This window comes from Cajanus cajan, chromosome 8 (genome assembly GCF_000230855.2).
Source record: "Cajanus cajan strain Asha chromosome 8, NIPB_CcT2T_4, whole genome shotgun sequence".
Taxonomy (NCBI): domain Eukaryota; kingdom Viridiplantae; phylum Streptophyta; class Magnoliopsida; order Fabales; family Fabaceae; genus Cajanus; species Cajanus cajan.
In genome coordinates, this window is record NC_138524.1 from 9,616,608 (window position 1) to 9,635,585 (window position 18,978).

Sequence of the window (18,978 nt, forward strand, 5' to 3'; positions counted from 1 at the left end):
TTTATTAAAATTTATAAGTATAAAATATATTTAATATAAATATTTTTTTAATATAAATAAATAAAAATCAAGTTATGCAATTCAACTAGTGACCCATCGGTTTAACCTTTGACCCACTTGACCCAGTACCTTAACCGGTTCGATGTCCGATTTTTAAAACTTTGATTTCTAATCTTATTTCATTTTATTGTGACATTATACAAATATAAAAGGGATATCATTTACTAGTGAACTAAATAAAGACACAAGTAATTAATTATTCTCATCTACAAATCTTATTAATAATATTAATCACTTGCAATTAAATTCAAGAAACTTAAATAACTCTAAATATATAAATTAAGAAAATAACTTTGTACTCTTAACAGTATATTCCTCCGTCAAATATCACAATCATCAAAAGAATAATTGTGTAACATTTAAGAAACTACATTTTTATTTACATAAATAAATCTTAAAAAACATAACCTAAAAAAATTACTTAAATTGAAGCACCCAAAAAAATAGTAATGAAGAGACAACTTAATAATGACTGAAAGAAAAAAAAGTCATACATTAAAAATTTATTATTTTTTACCTAAACAACTTTTTAGTTTTATTTATAATTTAAGTTAAATAGAATTAATATTAGGAGAGACCTTTGTTTTTTCAGAAATTATAGTAGTAGTTTGTGTCATTTAAGCACACTTTAGGAGGGATCAATACAATGTTCCCTAATTATTATAAAAATCAACAAAAATAACTTGTAATTACATGGTAGTGTAAAAAAAATTGTAAACATTTTCCTTATCTTCTAATAAATTTGATTTTAAATGCACTAAATCTGGTTTAATGATGTAATAATCTAATCCGTGGAAAAAGATGATAATATCAACAACAACAAAAATCCGCAAATAATTTAAAATCTTGGTTTTAATTTCCACACACATATATTTCATTTCACAAGTCTCAGTGTTCACACTCGGAATACTCCATCTTCTCTTTCACGAAACCAGTAGTATTACGTGCCTTGCTCTTGAGACTAGAAATACGTTTTCGGTGCCCACGACCTCGTTTGTGTTGTTCCCATTCATGTAATCCTCTAAGCACCCGATCTCCGCATGCCTGTAGACAAGAAAATTCATAAGAGAACATGTCTGAAGATGCAGAAGAACCTGTGTGCCATCGCAATTTAAAAGAAAATGATGATCTTCTTTTATAAATCATTTTACTTCTATAAGACATTAATTTTATTTTTCATCTTTTATCTCTATTAAAGATTGTTGTTGGATAATAAGAAGAGAATTTGTTAAATGAATGTTCTCTCTTACCTCTTAAACTCTCTAATTATTATTTGTCAATTTTATTGATATCAATGCATAAACTTTATTATGAAGTAATATCTTCACATCTTATCAAAATTTAATAATAAATAAGAAGGATAAAATTAGTACATTGTAACTTCGTTTTATAAACACAATAAATTAACTAACATAATTATTTCTATTGGTTGGTCCGTATAATTCGGTTAAAGTGTCTTGTAATAAAAACAGGAGAAAATATATATAATATGCAACATTGTTAAGCTGAGTATTTAATACAGTAGAAAATTTGGCATCAAAATATAAATTTTCGGTTAAACTTAATTTGCACTTAATTTTTCTCTAGTAAGTATACGTAGTTGGTGGCACATAATTGCACCAAGACTACAAAAGCAATGTTTCGCAACTTGCAACGCAGAACTGGCCATATGGATCACCTTATTCATCTTTTTCTCAAATAAGGAGGAGTATCGTTGAAGAAAGCAAACAATGCAGATCTATGTCCCATGACACGTGGATTCTAAAACAGCATACCTTGCATGTGTATTGAGTCCAGAGGTCCCTTTGGGTTATTTTCATCCCAGTATCATTTGATGTCCCAAAGGTGGATGGCGAGCTTCCGTTGTCACTCAGGAAAGATTTAACTATCTTCACAGCAGATTCAACCACTTGGCCAGTCCAAACATCTTCTGACTTGCCTAAAACATAAAATAACCAAATGAATGTAATTCAGGATATTTAATAATGATGAACGTAGAAGTTAGAAAATATGCAGGAACAAGATTAAAACAGCTTACTTGATATTGATTCCGTGGAATCAACATAATGTATGTTCCAACCAAACAATGTTTGCAGTCTACTGACCATCCTCTTCTGTCATGAACAAAGCTTCAGTATCAATCTCAGACTTAAGTTTCTGCACTAACTCTAGCCAATTCAACGTAGAAGGGCTTAACAAATGACACGAATGAATATTGACCAATTATATTATTTTTCCCTTCTACTTAACATGGTCCTTAGAGATAATATGTTATATAGCTCACAAGAGACGGCGAAGCACTGAAAAAAACTAACAATAACTCTACGAAGAGTATTGTAGCTAAAACAAAGAAATACTGATATTGTACAGAGTTATGCCCGGTGAATTAAATGCTCTAGAAAAAGAACAAAAGGCATTTCAAGCTTTTATGTCAATATTCAGATGAAGACTGCAGTGGTACCGGTAATTTTCTATTACATGTGAGATTAATCAGAAAAATGACATTTTGAGTTTCCATGCACACCCAGCCAAAGAAATTTTCATTCAAGAATGCTTGTTTAAGGAAGTGACAAAGCAAATTACATTATTTTTACCTGACGGCGAACAAGTCTCCGGGTATTAAGCTTTACTTTTTCAATTGCTTCTTCCAAAAGAATTGTGGATTCAGTATTAGAGGAAGATCTCACCACCTCCATCAAATTACCATTACACAATTTCTCACCCTTTTCTAAGACTGATCCTTCAATCAATTCCCTCTCTTTTTCACAGATGTCTTTGACAGCACAAATTCTAAGAAGAAGCTGAAATTCACGGACACCAATGGCCTGCCGCAAACCTCTACTATAATCTGCATTCAAATTATAAATGTCGTAGACCTCATTGAGTAATCCATCGTCCATCATGCAATCTACTCTCTGCTCTACATATTTGTCCAGTACAGGTAGACAAGCATCCACACATATAAAACAACAATCATATCTTAAGTTATCAACTTGACCCCACTTCTGCCCTGCCACAAGCAAGATCAATATTATTTAAAAGGGGAAACAAGAATCAACAGTCATATTGCAATAAAACATGAGCAACTGAACATCCATCTTCCATTATTAACCCACTTGATGTCCACCAATAGAACAAAATGCTTATAGTAAGGAAGGGTGATTAGTGAATCATGGAAGCAATCAGTTAACAAGACCATAACTTGTGAAAAACATTATTTATAAGAGCATATACGGACAAAGGGAAAAGAAATCATATTGAACTTCTGGTCAATCAATGATTGCCAAAGAAGAAAACAAACCTCTGCTGCCTTTCCTTGAAAAATTTTGCTAGGAAGAACACCAGTGCGAGTGTACAAACTAATATATTGATTTATCTGCAACCCAAAATAACACATGTAGACATGTCATCCCCAGTTAGACATTTCATATAAATTTTAATGTTCAGAAATGAATTGAAAGGGCATATTGCTTCTAGTAGATGTACAGCACGCCAGACCTTTAAAGCCATAAAACTTGCAACAATAAGCATATTTATATATGTTTTATACTGATATATGAATTAATTTAAATAAACTGATAATGTGAATGTTTTCTATAGTTATCCAATATCATAAATTGTCATGTATATAAGATTTTTGACTTTCTAACAATTACTTTAAGGTCAAAATCTAGGGTGATATTTAATTGGATGACAACATCACTTTCTCAAACAATGCATGACATTGAAACTCTTTGCAAACAGAAAGAAAAAAAAAAAAAAAAAAAACTCATGGAATTGTTGCATATGTAACTCTATCACCACAAATAAAAGGACCCTTTGAATATGTATCTAGAAGAATAAATAATCAAATCACACCCCAACCTTTCTGTGGTTATTTGGATGGATTCTATTTGCTGCAACCGGATCAATATCTTTAAGCAGGCCATAACTATTGTTTGAACCATCAATTTCACCAATGAAATTGTTATCATCTTCAAGCAGGTCATAACTATTGTTTGAACCATCAATTTCACCAATGAAATTGTTATCAGACTGCGTGACGCCTAAAAAATTACAAATGCAACAAATACCAAGTAAGTACACATTAATTCAAAAGAACCAAAAAAAAAAGAAAAAAAAAGAGCAACATACTAGGTGGATCACCCAAACAGCTTTCATCCATATCTTCTGCAGAATCATCTAGAAGAAACTGACTCACAAGAGCCTGAAGAGAATAAATTGCAAAAGTGCAAAACAAATAATAAATCAAATGTAGAACTCAGCCATATAGGTACACTACTGACCATTATAAGAAATTAAAATAAAATGAAGAACATAATGAGACACACAAAACGCATGATTCAAAATCCCAACCTGGATATAGTAATTTGTGCCCCCAACTATAACAGGCAAGTGGTTACGAGCCAATATATCATCAATGATCTGAAAATTAAGAAAACAAACAGTAATAAACTAAAACACCAAAAATTAAAATAAATAAATAAATGTTAATTCTCTTCATTCTTCAATCAGAACTAACTTCACAACCAGCGTTGAGACTTACGGGAATCGCGGAATCGCGAAACGCCTTAGCTGTGAATTCCACATTGGGGCTTACAGTGCCCAAGAGATGATGCGGCACTCCTGCAACAAATTCGAAACGATTTCAGAAAGCGAACGAGATAGGGGATGGGGAATAATCGGGTGCGGGGAGAATACGGTGGTACCGTTTTGGTGAGAGAGAGGGAGTTTGTTGGTGAGAACATCGAGGCCACGGTAGACCTGCATGGAATCGGCGTTGATGACTTCGAGAGGGAAGTGAGAGGCCAAATCAACGGCAAGCTTCGACTTCCCGGAAGCGGTGGGGCCCGTTATGACCACTACCTTTGGTCGTTCTCCATTGCTAGGGTTTGAAGTTACTGTTCTCTCTGTCGCCATTGTAACCTTTCTTTCACTCTACGTTTCTCTTCCTAATAGCAGCTTTGTGTATTAAGGTTTCAATGAAAATATTGAACTTTTTTTTTCTAGGGTTTCAATATATTTTGTCATTCTGAGTTAATAAAATATCTATAGTGAAAAGTTCAAAATTTATCTGTTTATGTATCGATATTTATTTAAGATATTAATATTTTCTTAACATATAACTGTGTGGTTTAGTGGTAGGGGTTGATTTTTTTTAAAACTAGATTGGATAAGGCTAGATCGTAAAATAAATAGATTTTTTTTTTAATTTATATTCAGTTCATTATAGATTACGTAGATTTGAAAAAATAAACTTTTAAAAATAAAAATACATAAATTTAGAAGAAAAAATATTATTTTTAAACTAAAATCTATCATATTAAAATTTACTAAGATTTGAAATAATCTTAAAGTATTAAGCCTAAAAATATTATCAATATTTATATAATAATTTTAAACTCTCATTAATAAAAGCATGAAAATGTTTTTGAAATAATTCAAATAATAAATATACATCAATTAAACATAATTTTAATATTTTAATAATTTTAAAATTTAAATACACAACCAAATATTAAAGTTTTCATATCTTAAAAATTAATTAGTGAAATATGCAAACTAATCTGCCTTTTCATGAATTAAGTTTATCAGATCTGTTAGAATTTACGGATCAAACTTAAAAGTTAAATATGAATATAAAAATTAAAAGAAATTGATTTATTATTCGTGAGATTCATAAACTTAACATATTGGTTCACAAATTCAAGTTCATCTGCCTATTCTTATAATTATGGTCGGAAAATGAGGAAAGAAATCAAGATACAAAGTGTTAAAAAGAAGAAAACAAAAATCAAGAGAAAAAATAATACAAATCCTATTAATACATTAAAAGTTTCTTTTACTTAAATTTTCTATATAAAATTTTTTATTAATCTAAAAATATTAGACACTTCATTCACATATATCAAAATTGACATAATATATACTTTTAAAAATATAATAAAATATAAATAATTTAATTATCTTATTATTGTTGTTGTTATTATTTAATTTTAACAAAATTTAAAATAATATTATTGATAATATGAAGTTATGATTTAATAAATGAATTATCAAAATTTACCTTTAATTAATACAATATTTTTTTACACCAAACCTTCAATAAAATTTTATTAACCGTATAGCTGGTAAAAATTATACTGATTCATCATCAAGATTTTCTTTTCTATGCTTTCTAGCTCTCTCTTTTGACTTGCGTTCTAGTGATTGAATTTGATTGAGATGGGAGTCTTGTTGATGATGAGGAATAATCAGAGTAGTGCGAAGAGGTTTACTCGCAATGGCACATGATGATTTGTGTAGTGACGCATGAATCATGATGGTTGCAGCTTGGTGTGGATGGAGGCAATTTGATGAAACAATGTTGTAGTTGAGGGATGACACAGATGATTTCAATGGTAAAATCAGGAATGACATTGATACTTTCATTTCAATGGTTTCAGCGAGTATAGGGACTTCGTTGGTTCAAATTAATAATGGGTGATGTGATGAGGGAAAAATTGCAATTCTGATCGAAAGATGACAAAGGGGTGGTGATGGTTTCGATTTTGCAACGAAGTTGATGGTGGAAAAAAAAATGAGTCAAACATGCATTATGAACAAAAAGATACAGACCAGAAACACACACAGTTCCTTTCTACATAAAATTAATGTACAAATCATTTTTACTGTGTTAGAAATCTGGAAGCGTAGGTGTACATTTGGTATGTGCTGGTGCAAAATATTGAGCAATAGAAAAACTCTTTCAACGTTACTAAAATAGTAAACTTCTGCATTCGTGACATCAATTTGGTAAGTTGAAGTGAAAGCGTGGATTAGTTTAACTAGATCTTTCCGAGTATTCAAGTTGCATTTAATGATAGAATCAGCACATCTCAAATAAAATGACAAAAACTTATGTCATGTTCAGAATTTAGGTGTCTAATGCACATTTCCTATTTAGGTCCCCAAAATACAAAGAAATCACAAATTATGCCACATACAACCACATGATTCTAGTTACATCACACTGAATCCAAAAGTAAGGTTACTTGTATTAGCATTTCAGTGAAGGGTATCTACGTTTTTGCTTAACTCCTCCAGCTTCTTCATCCTCAACCTCTCACTTTCAGTCACCAGCTACCCCAAAGTTCACAAAATATCAAGGGAAAAAGACAAGTTAGAAAACAAAATTAGAAAGTTTTACAAACACTCCAATCATCAAAGACTTTTTCTTACCTCCATTAATTTAGTAACAAGTTGAGCTTTTTCCTTGTTTTTCTCATTGAAAGCTTCAAGGGCTTCCTTGTATTCTCTCTCCTGTGATCCCCCAAAAAAAGAGAAAAAATTAAAGATACTAATCCAACTAAAAAATAATTAAAATATGTTAGTTTATTGTTTTCACTTTTCAAAAACTGTTTTCTGTTTTTTAAAATTTATTGGTCTCCTTAGCCCATTTGAAAGCATAATTCTCATACTAATTGATTTGAGTGTTCATCCGTAAAAAAAAAAAAAAAAAAAGAGAAAATATCTATTTATTGGTTTTTAAAAGAGTTATTTTGGAAACAAATTTTAAAACTTAATAGATTTCGTATGAGAAATTGGATGGTAAATAATGTGTAATTGTTGTAAAGTTTTTAAAACAAGATGAGAAATTTCTGCTTTTTTTTCTGGGCATAATGATGCAAAAGATGTAGGGCCCGATAGTCCACCTGTTCCACCATCATAGTATGATATTGTCCGCTTTGGGCCCAAGCCCGCACGGTTTTGTTTTTGGGCTCCTTCCCAAAAGGCCTCATACTATGTGGAATGGTGGACACTTATAAACTAGCCAATGTTCCTTCATTTTACCGATGTGGGACTTGGGATGAATCCCAACAAACCTCCCCTCAGACCAAGGACCACATGTCTCGTGATCTCCTCCCCTCAAGCGATAATCCGTCACCATCTTGTACCGCCGTTAACTCTACGGGACACGCCGCCTGAACACCACAATATCAGGAAGACTTTCGACACAAGGCACCAAGTTCGAATCTCCATCGCGAGGCACAACACTGAGGGTCTTCCCGCATCAAACCCAGACGAACCGCCGTTAACTCTACGGGACACGCCGCCTGAACACCACAATATCAGGAAGACTTTCGACACAAGGCACCAAGTTCGAATCTCCATCGCGAGGCACAACACTGAGGGTCTGGGTCTTCCCGCATCAAACCCAGACGAACCGCCGTTAACTCTACGGGACACGCCGCCTGAACACCACAATATCAGGAAGACTTTCGACACAAGGCACCAAGTTCGAATCTCCATCGCGAGGCACAACGGGACACGCCGCCTGAACACCACAATATCAGGAAGACTTTCGACACAAGGCACCAAGTTCGAATCTCCATCGCGAGGCACAACACTGAGGGTCTTCCCGCATCAAACCCAGACGAACCGTTGGCTCTGATACCACTTGTAAGGCCCGATAGTCCACCTGTTCCACCATCATAGTATGATATTGTCCGCTTTGGGCCCAAGCCCGCACGGTTTTGTTTTTGGGCTCCTTCCCAAAAGGCCTCATACTATGTGGAATGGTGGACACTTATAAACTAGCCAATGTTCCTTCATTTTACCGATGTGGGACTTGGGATGAATCCCAACAAAAGAAGCCTTGCATGAGGAGTTTGAAATCTCCCATTGAACCAAATGGATCATATTCTACGTGGACATTTAAACACAATTATTAAGAATGATCACCTTAACCACTAAATAATCATGTCCACTTGATGAGACAACATGGGGCCAAGAAAGCATGTATGGTTAATTGATTAAATTCTATGCGGTGCTCAAGTGCTTGTATCAAAAGCTGTGTAAGTAAAACATATGGGGATCACTTTGCCACCTTGAGCAAATCCTATGGCCTAAGTAAAGGTTTTAGTAATGTCAAAAGCAAACAACTGGTAAACAGTTGGAAAACCTCACCTTTCTCTGGCAGGTTTGGCCCAGTGGCTTTAACTCTTTGTTAACACTGTCTATCTTCTTTCGAACTATTGAAACTTCCTTCCTCAACGGATCTGTGAGACCCTCAAGTTCCTAGAACATGATATAAAGTTTTTCAAGAAATCAATTACTATTCAACACTGGTGACATGTGGGTAAGAAAAAGGAAAAATAACCAATAGACTACACATGACACAACAATTGCCTTTGAGTTTCTGATTATCCTCACTTCTTGCTCAAAAAGCTTGAGAGAAAATTAAAAGGAAACATAATTTTCTAATCAGACTAACCTGCTTGATTTACAAATTGAAATAGATTCTATACTTTTTTTCTCCATACCTTAAGTATATATTGATTAATATGTAAAACATATACATGAACCAAGGACTAAAAAGAACAATGAAAGCTTAGGCTAAACCAAAAGCAACATCAAAGGGAAAGAATCAGTATTGTGACTTGTGAGACTTACTTCTCTAATCTCAGCCAAGCGTTTTGTTTCCTCCTCAACTCGACCAAGATAAGCATGGACCTTATCCCTCACCTCCATTTTTCTCCTCTCAATTTCTTCTTCCTTTGCTCTGAACATTGCCAAAGCTGATCTTGACATCTCCTCTTCCTTGTCATCCCTCATTGGACTCTGGTTGCAGTTGATCATCCCTGAGTTCCTCACTCGCTGCACATTTGGTTGTTGTTGTTGTTGCTGCTGCTGCTGCTCATAGGACTGTTTTGGTGTTGCCATTATTGCACCACAAACTACAACACCCTTTTCCTCTCCCAAGCCAGTTTTCTCTCTTCTTTTTCTCTTTTCTTGGAATGATGGCTCTCTTTCTCCTGAGGTGCTTATAAACAGGACTTGCTTTTAGGGAGTGTGAGACTAAGTAGTTTATTTTTGTTAACAAACTATAGAATAAGCCCAAATGACAGATATGCTTGTTAAAAGCTATGAAGTTAACAGTGGAATTATCTTCTCTAAACAAATACTTTCTTGGTGTTTTTCTTTTTCCTGCCGCCTTTACTCACAAGCCAACTTGATTATATGGCACCATCAAAGTTCTACTAGTATTGGATTTGGAAGGTGTTATACGTCGAGAGTATAAATGTTAAATCTTTGACTACACTTCTCCGTTTTATTATTCCATGAAAACTTAGTGAAGAATCTTGATGAGAGTGCTTTGGTTAGGTAGCAATTTTCTTAAGTTGGTATATTGGCAAATTCAGCTAACTACTGCTCCTCACTATGGCATCAATAGTTTATGTATGGACCAGAAATTTTAGAAAGACACATGATGTAAATATAAATATACCAGCCACTCCACCGTAACGCCTAGAATCATGTTCTCCTTTTACCATTTATATGACAATCCCTTAACTAATTACTTAAAATAAAATTGACAGGTAAGTTTTTTTTTTAAGTTTCTAAGGGGTGTTGGTTATTATAAGGTGCTTTCTTTAAGATAGAAAGGTGCTTGGAGCAGAAGTTTTGGTAGGGGAGTGAACAGAAAGGGCTCACCAACTGCTACAAAAAAGCATGAACTTGGGAGTCTTAGGAAGCAAGACAGAGTAGGAGAATTGGCTGTAGCCAGTTGCCTTAATAAAAAAATTATTACCCATATGGCTGACCAGCCCAAAAATGCATTTTGGAGCAGAAAGTGAGATACCCTCACAGCTTGGCGCAATAAGAAAGCTTATGTTCCAAATAATTGATCTCTCACATTACTGGGCCAAGCACTATTGAATTCCACTAATGAGTCTAGGTGTGAAAACACAGCATTATTATAGAATCTTAATCCATTTTTAAGGTAATGTTTTCCTATACGTGACGGCCCTTTTAATCGAGTTAATATAAGGAATGTATCCGAGATTTTTAAAATTTCTTTAACAAACACATAAGAAAAATGATTTTAAGTAGGGACATGTACAACACGAGTAAATACATGAAAGAGTTGATGGTGAATACTTTCCAGGCTGACATACGATTCTTCATTATTATTCGTCATAGGTTTTTTTGGTACATCGTCATTGATTAATTTGTAGATTATCCAATTAGGATCTTTCTTTAAGTTAATCATACACTTATATGGTTCTTAAACCCTTTGAGAGAACCCTACTTTCTGATGTATACTCAGAAGTCAGAAAAGTTTAAAAGCCAATCCAGCTCTGTCAAGTGTGGTGTGTAAATTCAAATATCTGCAAAAATTATGCTGAACTTACTGAGGCATTTGAATGTTATATACCCCACAGTTCACCCACCCAAAAAATTATAGTTTCCAGCTTAGTGGTTGTTGTCCTCTTGGTTGTGGGTGTTGACTGACCGTGAACTGCAAAGTATCTGAGTTTTGATCAACAACATTGAATATCTGTGCTCTATAACTGCTGCGACTAAGAGAGCAGCACCTACTGGTTGACGTACGTAATGTGTCGGACTTTGAATTGCCCAGGCCCACCAGGTCAACGTATCATTTTTCCACTGTAACTGTATTTATGTAGTAATAGTTTTGCTTTTGCCTAATTATAATATGAATTCGTGTGCTGCTTGTGCAGTGCACATTTAGTATATGATGATCAAACAAAACTGCGAAGACAAACTTGCACCCCTAAATTTTTAACTGGGGTAAATTTATGCTTATTTTTTCCGACTGAAGTTCGTGCTTTTATAATTTATCTCCCTCTGAAGCAAACTGATTTCTCCTTTAACAACAAAATTGCTTATTGTCAATTACCAAAGAATTTTCTTTTCCGTTAATGTTTTGTGCTTCTTAGTTCTAACCGAGAATATGTAGTTCTTCCCTGAGAATACTCCAGACAGAACACAACACAATCTTCCAAATCTCAAGTTTCCCATTTTCTTGCATTGTAGGCCAAACACCACACAAAACCAAGAGAAAATTTGGGTCGATTAAAGGACGCAATAAGCCCATATTTTCAAAGAGCTACTTTCAGAAGATAGGTTTTCTAGCTACAATATTTGACTAGAAAAAGTTACAGAATAGCTCAGCTAACTAAATTTTGGAGAATGTGTTTATGTAATTTTTTACTCAAAAGTTTCGTTATAATTTGACGAATTGTGAGTTACACGATTCTAATGATTTTGTTTAGTTCAGTTAGAAATCTCCAAATCATGGACTCATGGTACGGGCAAACCCTACAAGAAAGAATCTTTTATCCAAAAACCATGGTTTGGGGTGGCCTCTCCAATTGAAAACCAAACATGCTTCAAGACTAAACACAAATGCTACGAGATCCAAACCGCACTTTGATCCAACTTCTTTACCCGTTTCACATGTTCCTGTCACCCACCAATAGCTTAAGGCTCTCACCTTTTAAACCCCAAACATGGAAGGACATGCCAGCTTATGTTTGGTTACCTATACGGAAATGGAACCAAAACAAGCGAGCACTACCGGTCAGGCAATTCCACTTGATTATCTACCATGCAAAAAAGCAAACTGAAACGTTTAACAAAGCTTAGAAAACCATTGAGCTTGTCTAGCGCATGCAAAGCAAGGAGAAGTATAACCTAAAAGGAATAGTCAACACACAGCAAGTACTAAACCCGAATCGGAAACCAGCAATTTGAGCTAATTCACTCGATTGATTATATAAAACATACAAAAAAAATAATACACTTTCATTCAAGTTATAAACCCCCAATGATGGTCAAAGTCTGCAACTACGCAATTTTATTAGGAGAAAAAACATAAATGCTAAAAAAACCACTTGTCCATATTAAGAAGGTTCTGCTTGGCTTATGTGGCAAAACACCCACATCCTCAATCCGAAATTCCCATGTCATTCTTTCTTTCCGATTCCATGTGACATATTATAGATCCCTCGTCCCTGTTAAAAAAACACACAAAACAGTGTCCATAAAATATGATTAGAAGCAAATGGAAAGTTGGAGATACACTGATAATTTTAATCTGATGAAGTCAACAGAGACAAGTGAAAATTGATATTACAATTGAACTTACAATCAGATAAAGTGATGATGCAGCCAAAGCCAGTGGTATGGCCACGGACGTAACCTTATCAAGGGGTCCCTTCAAGTAGGTATGCTTGGGGATATTCTGGAAATATTTTTGCTTCTCAATAAGCTTCTCACGTGGTCTGAATGGTGCTTCTTCTGACATCCTGCACACCATGGCCAATGATTATCTCATAATGTTTTTTCCTCAACAATATAAAAGAAGGAAAAAGAAAGCAAACATGGCATGAAATGAATTGAAACAGAACTTGTATCATGCCCACCCCTCCCCCCCCCCCCCTATTTCTTCGTCACAAACACAACAAATTGGAGAAGTGGTTGATGTCGTGAACTAGTGCCAACTCAAATGACTCAATCATGATTTGTATCAGACAAATGAGTGAACAAAAATATGTATAATACAATATTGTACAGTTTAATATTAATCCAGTACAAACAATTTCCAATTTCACAACATAATATCTAACATGACATATTAGAAAAGCTTTACATGTCCAATTAAGCAGGCTTTCACACTCCAGTAAGTACCAAACTAGCTCTTGCTATATTCTCCTCAATCATCACCACTCCAAAGTCTCCAGCCTAAATGCAAATGGGGTTGTATCCTATAAACTCTAGCTAGTGCAAGTGTTAATGATTGTGCACCAAGCACAACGCCTCACATTTGCATATAATGGAAGAATTGGGGTGAGCGAGAGTGCAAAAACCCTAGATGGGACCAGCAGTAATCACATGGGGGGCAAAGTACAAATATGAGGTGATGGAACTGCAAATGGAGGAGGGAGTTAGTTATTTATTATTATTATTAACGATTCTATTGGAAAAAACTTAAATTTCACATTGACTAGAGATAGTGGCTGATAAGAAGAGCTTATTAAGCTTAGGCGCCACTCACCTTGCAATGTTTTATGTGAATGAGTTAAGCCCTCCAAAAATTAAGAGATTTATCAATTATCTAGGCAAAGACTATGTTATGTGCCAAAAGAACATGAACGGAATTAACATAACCAAGTCCTTGCCACTACCTAGGAACAGAGATATGCCTAACCAACCCTAATGTCATTTTACACTCGTTGAATATAACTTCACATTTCATAATTCAACAGAAAAATAAACAAATACACCCCTACCCCAACCCCCCCCCCCCCCCCCAAAAAAAAAAAAAACACACACACACACACATAAAAGAAAACAAAAAATGAAAATTAAATTGAAGCATCAATTTGACTTGCAATGAAAATAGGTAAAACACCAAACCATTCAGATTTAAGCGAAAAGACACAATCGAATACAACACAAAGCTGGCCTATAATAAAACGATCATCACCAATAAAGTACACAATTTGAAAACGCTTCAGACACGGGAATTCGGCAAAAAAATTATTAAAAATATCATTTTTATTACAGAAAACAAATAAATAAATAAAAACGAAACAACGAGATCTGGGAAAAGTGAGTGTGTGAGCTTACTTGGATAAAGGCGATGGGTCAGGTAATGGATTGTGAGATTTGAGGCTTAGAAGAAATGACGAACGAGCTCTCTAGCAATCTAGGGTCTTGAGATTGGGGAAGATGAACCGTTTTTTATAGAGGCTCCGTTTATCTTTCTGTTGACCCGATCCGAACCGGATAACTCGTCGCAACTTCCACGTATTTTCATATTTATTTCTCACAAATCATAATTAATACTACACTTTATATTACAAAAAAAATAATAATTAATGGTAATAAACTTGTATTATTTTTTTACTAATGTTCTAAAATTTTACCTTATTATAATTGAAAATTAAAAAGAAAAAAAACACTGATCTAATATTTGAATTTATTTTGGCATTGAAAAAAACAAAAAAAAAATATTATATTATTAAAAAATTATAAGTGTTTAAATATTATATTAAAAGTAAATCAATAAATTGAAAAGTAAGAATAATATTAAAATTAATAAAAATCAGTATTTATAATATATTAAAAGTTTAAAAATATAAAAGCAAACAATATGTAATTTATTTATTTATATAACATGATAATACGTTACTTAATTAAATTATATACCTAAATAATTTAATCATTTTCATTTAAAATAATTTTTTGTTAATTTAGATATTTTAATATTTTCCATTAAACAAACTATAATTATTGATAGAGATTAAAAATGAACACTGTAAAAATCTCAGGGATTTAAAATTAACAAAACTTTTACTTTGACTAAAAGGAAACAAAATGATATTTACAAAAACTTAAAACATATTTAAACTTGAGGTTTATATTCATATCCAACTAACTAGAATTAATGGTAGAGGAAAAAAAAAAGGAGAAAATGTCAAGAATACAAAACTTTTGCTTAAACTTTTTTTTTTTTTTTACAGGAACTTTGCTTGAACTAAAACAAGACAAAATATATCTGCATAAACTTAAAGTTTATATTCGTATCCAAATAGCAACATTTTTCTTGAGCAAATTAATTATAATAATTAAATGATTTATAATATTATTTAATTTTAGACCTTCTTGAGCAAGTGAAGGGGTTTATTTCATGTTGCTGGAATCCTATATATGAAGTTTGAGAAATTTAGGATTGTAACTTTGTAAAGTTGAGTGTTAAGGTGATAAAACGAGTTTGGGGTGATGTATTCAACCCACCAATTCATTTTGGCCTTCTCCATTTAGGTAAATAATAAAACTAAAAATAGTGTAAAATTGAGTTTCTATTTCATTTTAATTTTATTGTTAGGGTAAAATAAGAAATTAAAAAAAAATAGTGTAAAATAGGTGCCTAAATTATTTTTAAGAATAAAATTTACATTACATAATTACAATTGGAAAATTATATTTTTTTTCAACTCTCTAAACCAGACGTTATCAATGTTATCTATTATTCTTTTTTAATTATATTATTTGGTCAAAGTATTTGTTGATATCTAATTTCTCAAAAAGAAAAAAAAAACTAATTAACTAATTTTAGTAAGGCTTTTTCTCCAATCACGATTAAAATCTTTTTTAAATGTCTAAAATCTTATTACACTGAAACCCAGAACTGATTAGTATCTATTATTTAAATGTGCATTTCAAACATTATTCTCGTAAAAAAATTCTAATCATCTGAAACTCATTTTCTTTTATTTTTATTTTTATATTTAACTTTCTTAATTATTTACACCTTGCAACGAATAGTTTTATATTTATAACTCTAAATAAATTATTTTAATTTAATATTTATTTTAAAAATCAGTGACTTAAAATAAATTTATATAACAACCTAACTATTTATTAAAAAATTTATTATAAATTTAAAAATATAATTTATATATTTAAATTTATTTTATATTATAATTTTTTTAATTAATTATATAAAACTAGTGAGATCAAGACACTTAGTACCTTTGTATTTTAATAAAAGTGTTTAAGAATTAATAATATTTGTTAGATCAATTGTTGTTATGGTTGATCCTTAAATTTAAGGTCTTGAGTTCGAGTTTTATAAATATGTATACCAAATTAGGTTATCGTCTTTATATATACTAGAGGGGTCGAGGCACTTCGTGCCTCTAATAATTATACACAAAAAAATATTAGAAATTGTAGAAGATATAAGAATTTTTTTTTTTACTTCAAGGATATAAAGGTCCACTAAAAAATAGATACCAAAAGGATAGTTACTAAAATGTATCCCCTTTATAATAAGTATAAATTAGTGGAATTAAAACACTTTATGCATCGTGTCTATAAATTATTAATATTTATTAAATCAACTAATGTTGGGCTTGTAACTTCGACTTGGTCCCTACACTGCACGACACAACTATTAGCATCAAAAAAATATTTAACTTAAGACTATAATATGTATTATATTGCGTGTTTATTAAGGAAATCAACTAAATAAATAGGTGCAATATAAATACAATAATCCAATAAATGTAAAGTATACATTCTAAGTTGTCAGTCAAACAATTGTAATTGCTTATACAAATCTACCACCACTGAGTAGTCAACAAAATATCTTCCAACTCCTATGCCACTAGGTAGTCCCCACAACATCTCTCTAGCCTTATCCTTGTCCTGTTTTCATACCACGTACGATCATCGTACATGAAAACACACAAAGATAAGCTAGAGGAAAAAAAATAACACACACACATATATATATATACACACATAAGGCATCACGATATACAACACAAATTAACACAACAACTTCAAAGTTAACACAACAACACATTTCAACATAGCACATGGACAACACAATCAACTCAACACATCATATGTTCAACACAACAACTATATCCATCGTCACGCATTTCAACTAAGACATCCCCTACAACATAGGATGAACAATTTAAGTAGTTTGACCCTATCGAACTAACAACACAGGGTGATTTTTTTTTTGTTTGTTAGATCAACAACAACTTCATTATAAATCCACAACACAACAACTCGATTACTTAGATGTTGTCACTTAAACAATGAAGTATAATACTATTGTCAAGGTAGAACAGTTGGATATGGGTCTACCATGACATTAGCTAACTTAACCAAGTCTCATATGGGATTAACCCATCAACTACCCTCTAAATACAAAAACTTTTCGTACTCAATTAGAACTAAGTTTTTGATTTTATACTTTACTCGATTGGTCACTTCTAATCAGTATAACTCAACCTACCTCTTATATTGTGGTCGCTTAATACATGTGTGTCTCGACATTGCCCATACACAACACTAACAAAGTCCTAAAGGAAAAACAACACAACATCCACTTCAACTCACCAATAAAGGTTTTCAAAAAATTGGACTATCAGAGTACCACAACACAATATCCATACAATGAGATATGTAACTTTTGAAAACCTTTTATCTAGTTCTACGTAGTCAAAACAACTCAACAACACAACAATTCTTCATATATTCAACATACTAACAAAATTAACACACAATTTTACATCTCACAACTCAATCATCACAATTCATATTCAACTTTGTAATCAACTAACATCTCCACAACACATTGTGTATTTAACTAAACTACACAACCAATATACAACATGGTCAACACATATGGTCATCATATTGTCATATAACAACTTAAATAAGCAAGAAATCAACACTTCATCAACCATATCATCATGTTTTTCTTCACACAACTAATGCCTGACGCTCCTCACCTTATGCTCGGTGCCATCCAGGCAATGAGCTCTCAGCCTCATCCATGTCCAACCTACGCAATCCACACCTAGTGTGGCTAAGCTAGAGGCCTTTGAGATCTTACGTAAGGCATTGTAAAACACCATGTACAGCCCCATCTCAAGTAGAGAGTCTTTTCTTAAGTATTGCCCAACGTCATTGCCTCGATGCTTGACAAAACTAAGAGCTTTTGCTTAACCACGTTGGGCACCTCTCAACTTTTGGTTCGGTGTCACCAAGTTAGAGAGCTCCTAAGGCTTCCATACCCAACACCTTTCAACCACACTCGACGTCGTTCCAATATGAGACGAGTCTCTCTCCTTTCACTTGATGCCACCAATTTTTCTTTTAGCTTGATCGAGATAAAGAACTTCAAGTTAGAACAACGCCTAGTGAGTTGAAGGCATGCTCGACGCAACATCAAATTTTTACACATGTAAAACCTAATTTTGAACCACAACTTGAAATCCAACAAGTTTTCAACACATGCAATACAAATCAACAAACATATACATTACAATCAACAAAAAGGATGCACTTAATTTCAACATGCAAACATATTTTGCAAAGAATCCATGAGTTTGTCCAACAACCCAAACACCCCATTTTCAACTTGTTTTTCTTTTTGAATTCATCAACACAACCACACATAATGTGATTCCTTACTACACATGACTTATAAATGGTTTTACCACCCTCAGCTCATCCAAAAACACATGTATTTATAGCTTCCTTTACCTTAGGGTAGCTCGTGTCAAAGGTAGAAGAGAAAAAGATAAAGACTTCACA

General features: G+C 32.9%; 3 protein-coding genes across 6 annotated transcripts; all 3 read right to left on the reverse strand.

Moving 5' to 3' along the window:
- Positions 1-801: 801 nt before the first annotated feature.
- On the reverse strand, positions 802-5,055 carry IPT2 (tRNAisopentenyltransferase 2). 3 transcript variants are annotated; one of them, XM_020358505.3, is made up of 10 exons: positions 4,770-5,054; positions 4,607-4,686; positions 4,417-4,485; positions 4,195-4,267; positions 3,925-4,106; positions 3,362-3,436; positions 2,655-3,065; positions 2,099-2,171; positions 1,836-1,999; positions 802-1,104 (listed from the first exon to the last, which is right to left on the reverse strand). In XM_020358505.3, exons 1-10 carry the CDS (start codon positions 4,978-4,980, stop codon positions 949-951), a joined length of 1,494 nt encoding a protein of 497 aa, XP_020214094.1. In that variant the 5' UTR covers positions 4,981-5,054; the 3' UTR covers positions 802-948. The 3 variants fall into 3 exon arrangements, 2 of the variants coding, with proteins under 2 accessions (XP_020214094.1, XP_020214093.1); XM_020358504.3 differs by having other exon boundaries at positions 2,099-2,174; positions 4,770-5,053; XR_002239774.3 differs by having other exon boundaries at positions 895-1,104; positions 2,099-2,174; positions 2,644-3,065; positions 4,770-5,055.
- Positions 5,056-6,943: 1,888 nt separating this feature from the next.
- On the reverse strand, positions 6,944-10,393 carry LOC109798987 (RAB6-interacting golgin (DUF662)). Its single transcript, XM_020359449.3, has 4 exons — positions 9,496-10,393; positions 9,010-9,120; positions 7,282-7,362; positions 6,944-7,182 (listed from the first exon to the last, which is right to left on the reverse strand). The coding sequence occupies exons 1-4, from the start codon at positions 9,763-9,765 to the stop codon at positions 7,108-7,110; spliced, it is 537 nt and encodes a 178-aa protein (XP_020215038.1). The 5' UTR covers positions 9,766-10,393; the 3' UTR covers positions 6,944-7,107.
- A 2,205-nt stretch (positions 10,394-12,598) lies between these two features.
- Positions 12,599-14,639, reverse strand: LOC109798802 (uncharacterized). Of its 2 annotated transcripts, none has more exons than XM_020359200.3 (3): positions 14,482-14,639; positions 12,998-13,157; positions 12,599-12,863 (listed from the first exon to the last, which is right to left on the reverse strand). In XM_020359200.3, the coding sequence occupies exons 2-3, from the start codon at positions 13,154-13,156 to the stop codon at positions 12,816-12,818; spliced, it is 207 nt and encodes a 68-aa protein (XP_020214789.1). In that variant the 5' UTR covers position 13,157; positions 14,482-14,639; the 3' UTR covers positions 12,599-12,815. The 2 variants fall into 2 exon arrangements, with proteins under 2 accessions (XP_020214789.1, XP_082917882.1); XM_083061756.1 differs by lacking the exon at positions 14,482-14,639 and adding an exon at positions 13,502-13,523.
- Between the last annotated feature and the right edge of the window lie 4,339 nt (positions 14,640-18,978).

Coding starts and splice junctions, on each gene's coding strand:
- IPT2 (XM_020358504.3), bottom strand. CDS start 4,980: ATGGCGACAGAGAGAACAGTAACTTCAAACCCTAGCAATGGAGAACGA. Junction 4,486..4,606: donor TTCGCGATTCCGCGATTCCC/GTAAGTCTCAAC, acceptor CTTAATTTTCAG/ATCATTGATGATATATTGGC. Junction 4,268..4,416: donor GCACAAATTACTATATCCAG/GTTGGGATTTTG, acceptor TATTCTCTTCAG/GCTCTTGTGAGTCAGTTTCT.
- LOC109798987 (XM_020359449.3), bottom strand. CDS start 9,765: ATGGCAACACCAAAACAGTCCTATGAGCAGCAGCAGCAGCAACAACAA. Junction 7,363..9,009: donor GCCAAACCTGCCAGAGAAAG/GTGAGGTTTTCC, acceptor GGGGGATCACAG/GAGAGAGAATACAAGGAAGC. Junction 7,183..7,281: donor TTGTTACTAAATTAATGGAG/GTAAGAAAAAGT, acceptor ACTTTGGGGTAG/CTGGTGACTGAAAGTGAGAG.
- LOC109798802 (XM_083061756.1), bottom strand. Junction 12,864..12,997: donor CATCATCACTTTATCTGATT/GTAAGTTCAATT, acceptor TTTTTTTAACAG/GGACGAGGGATCTATAATAT.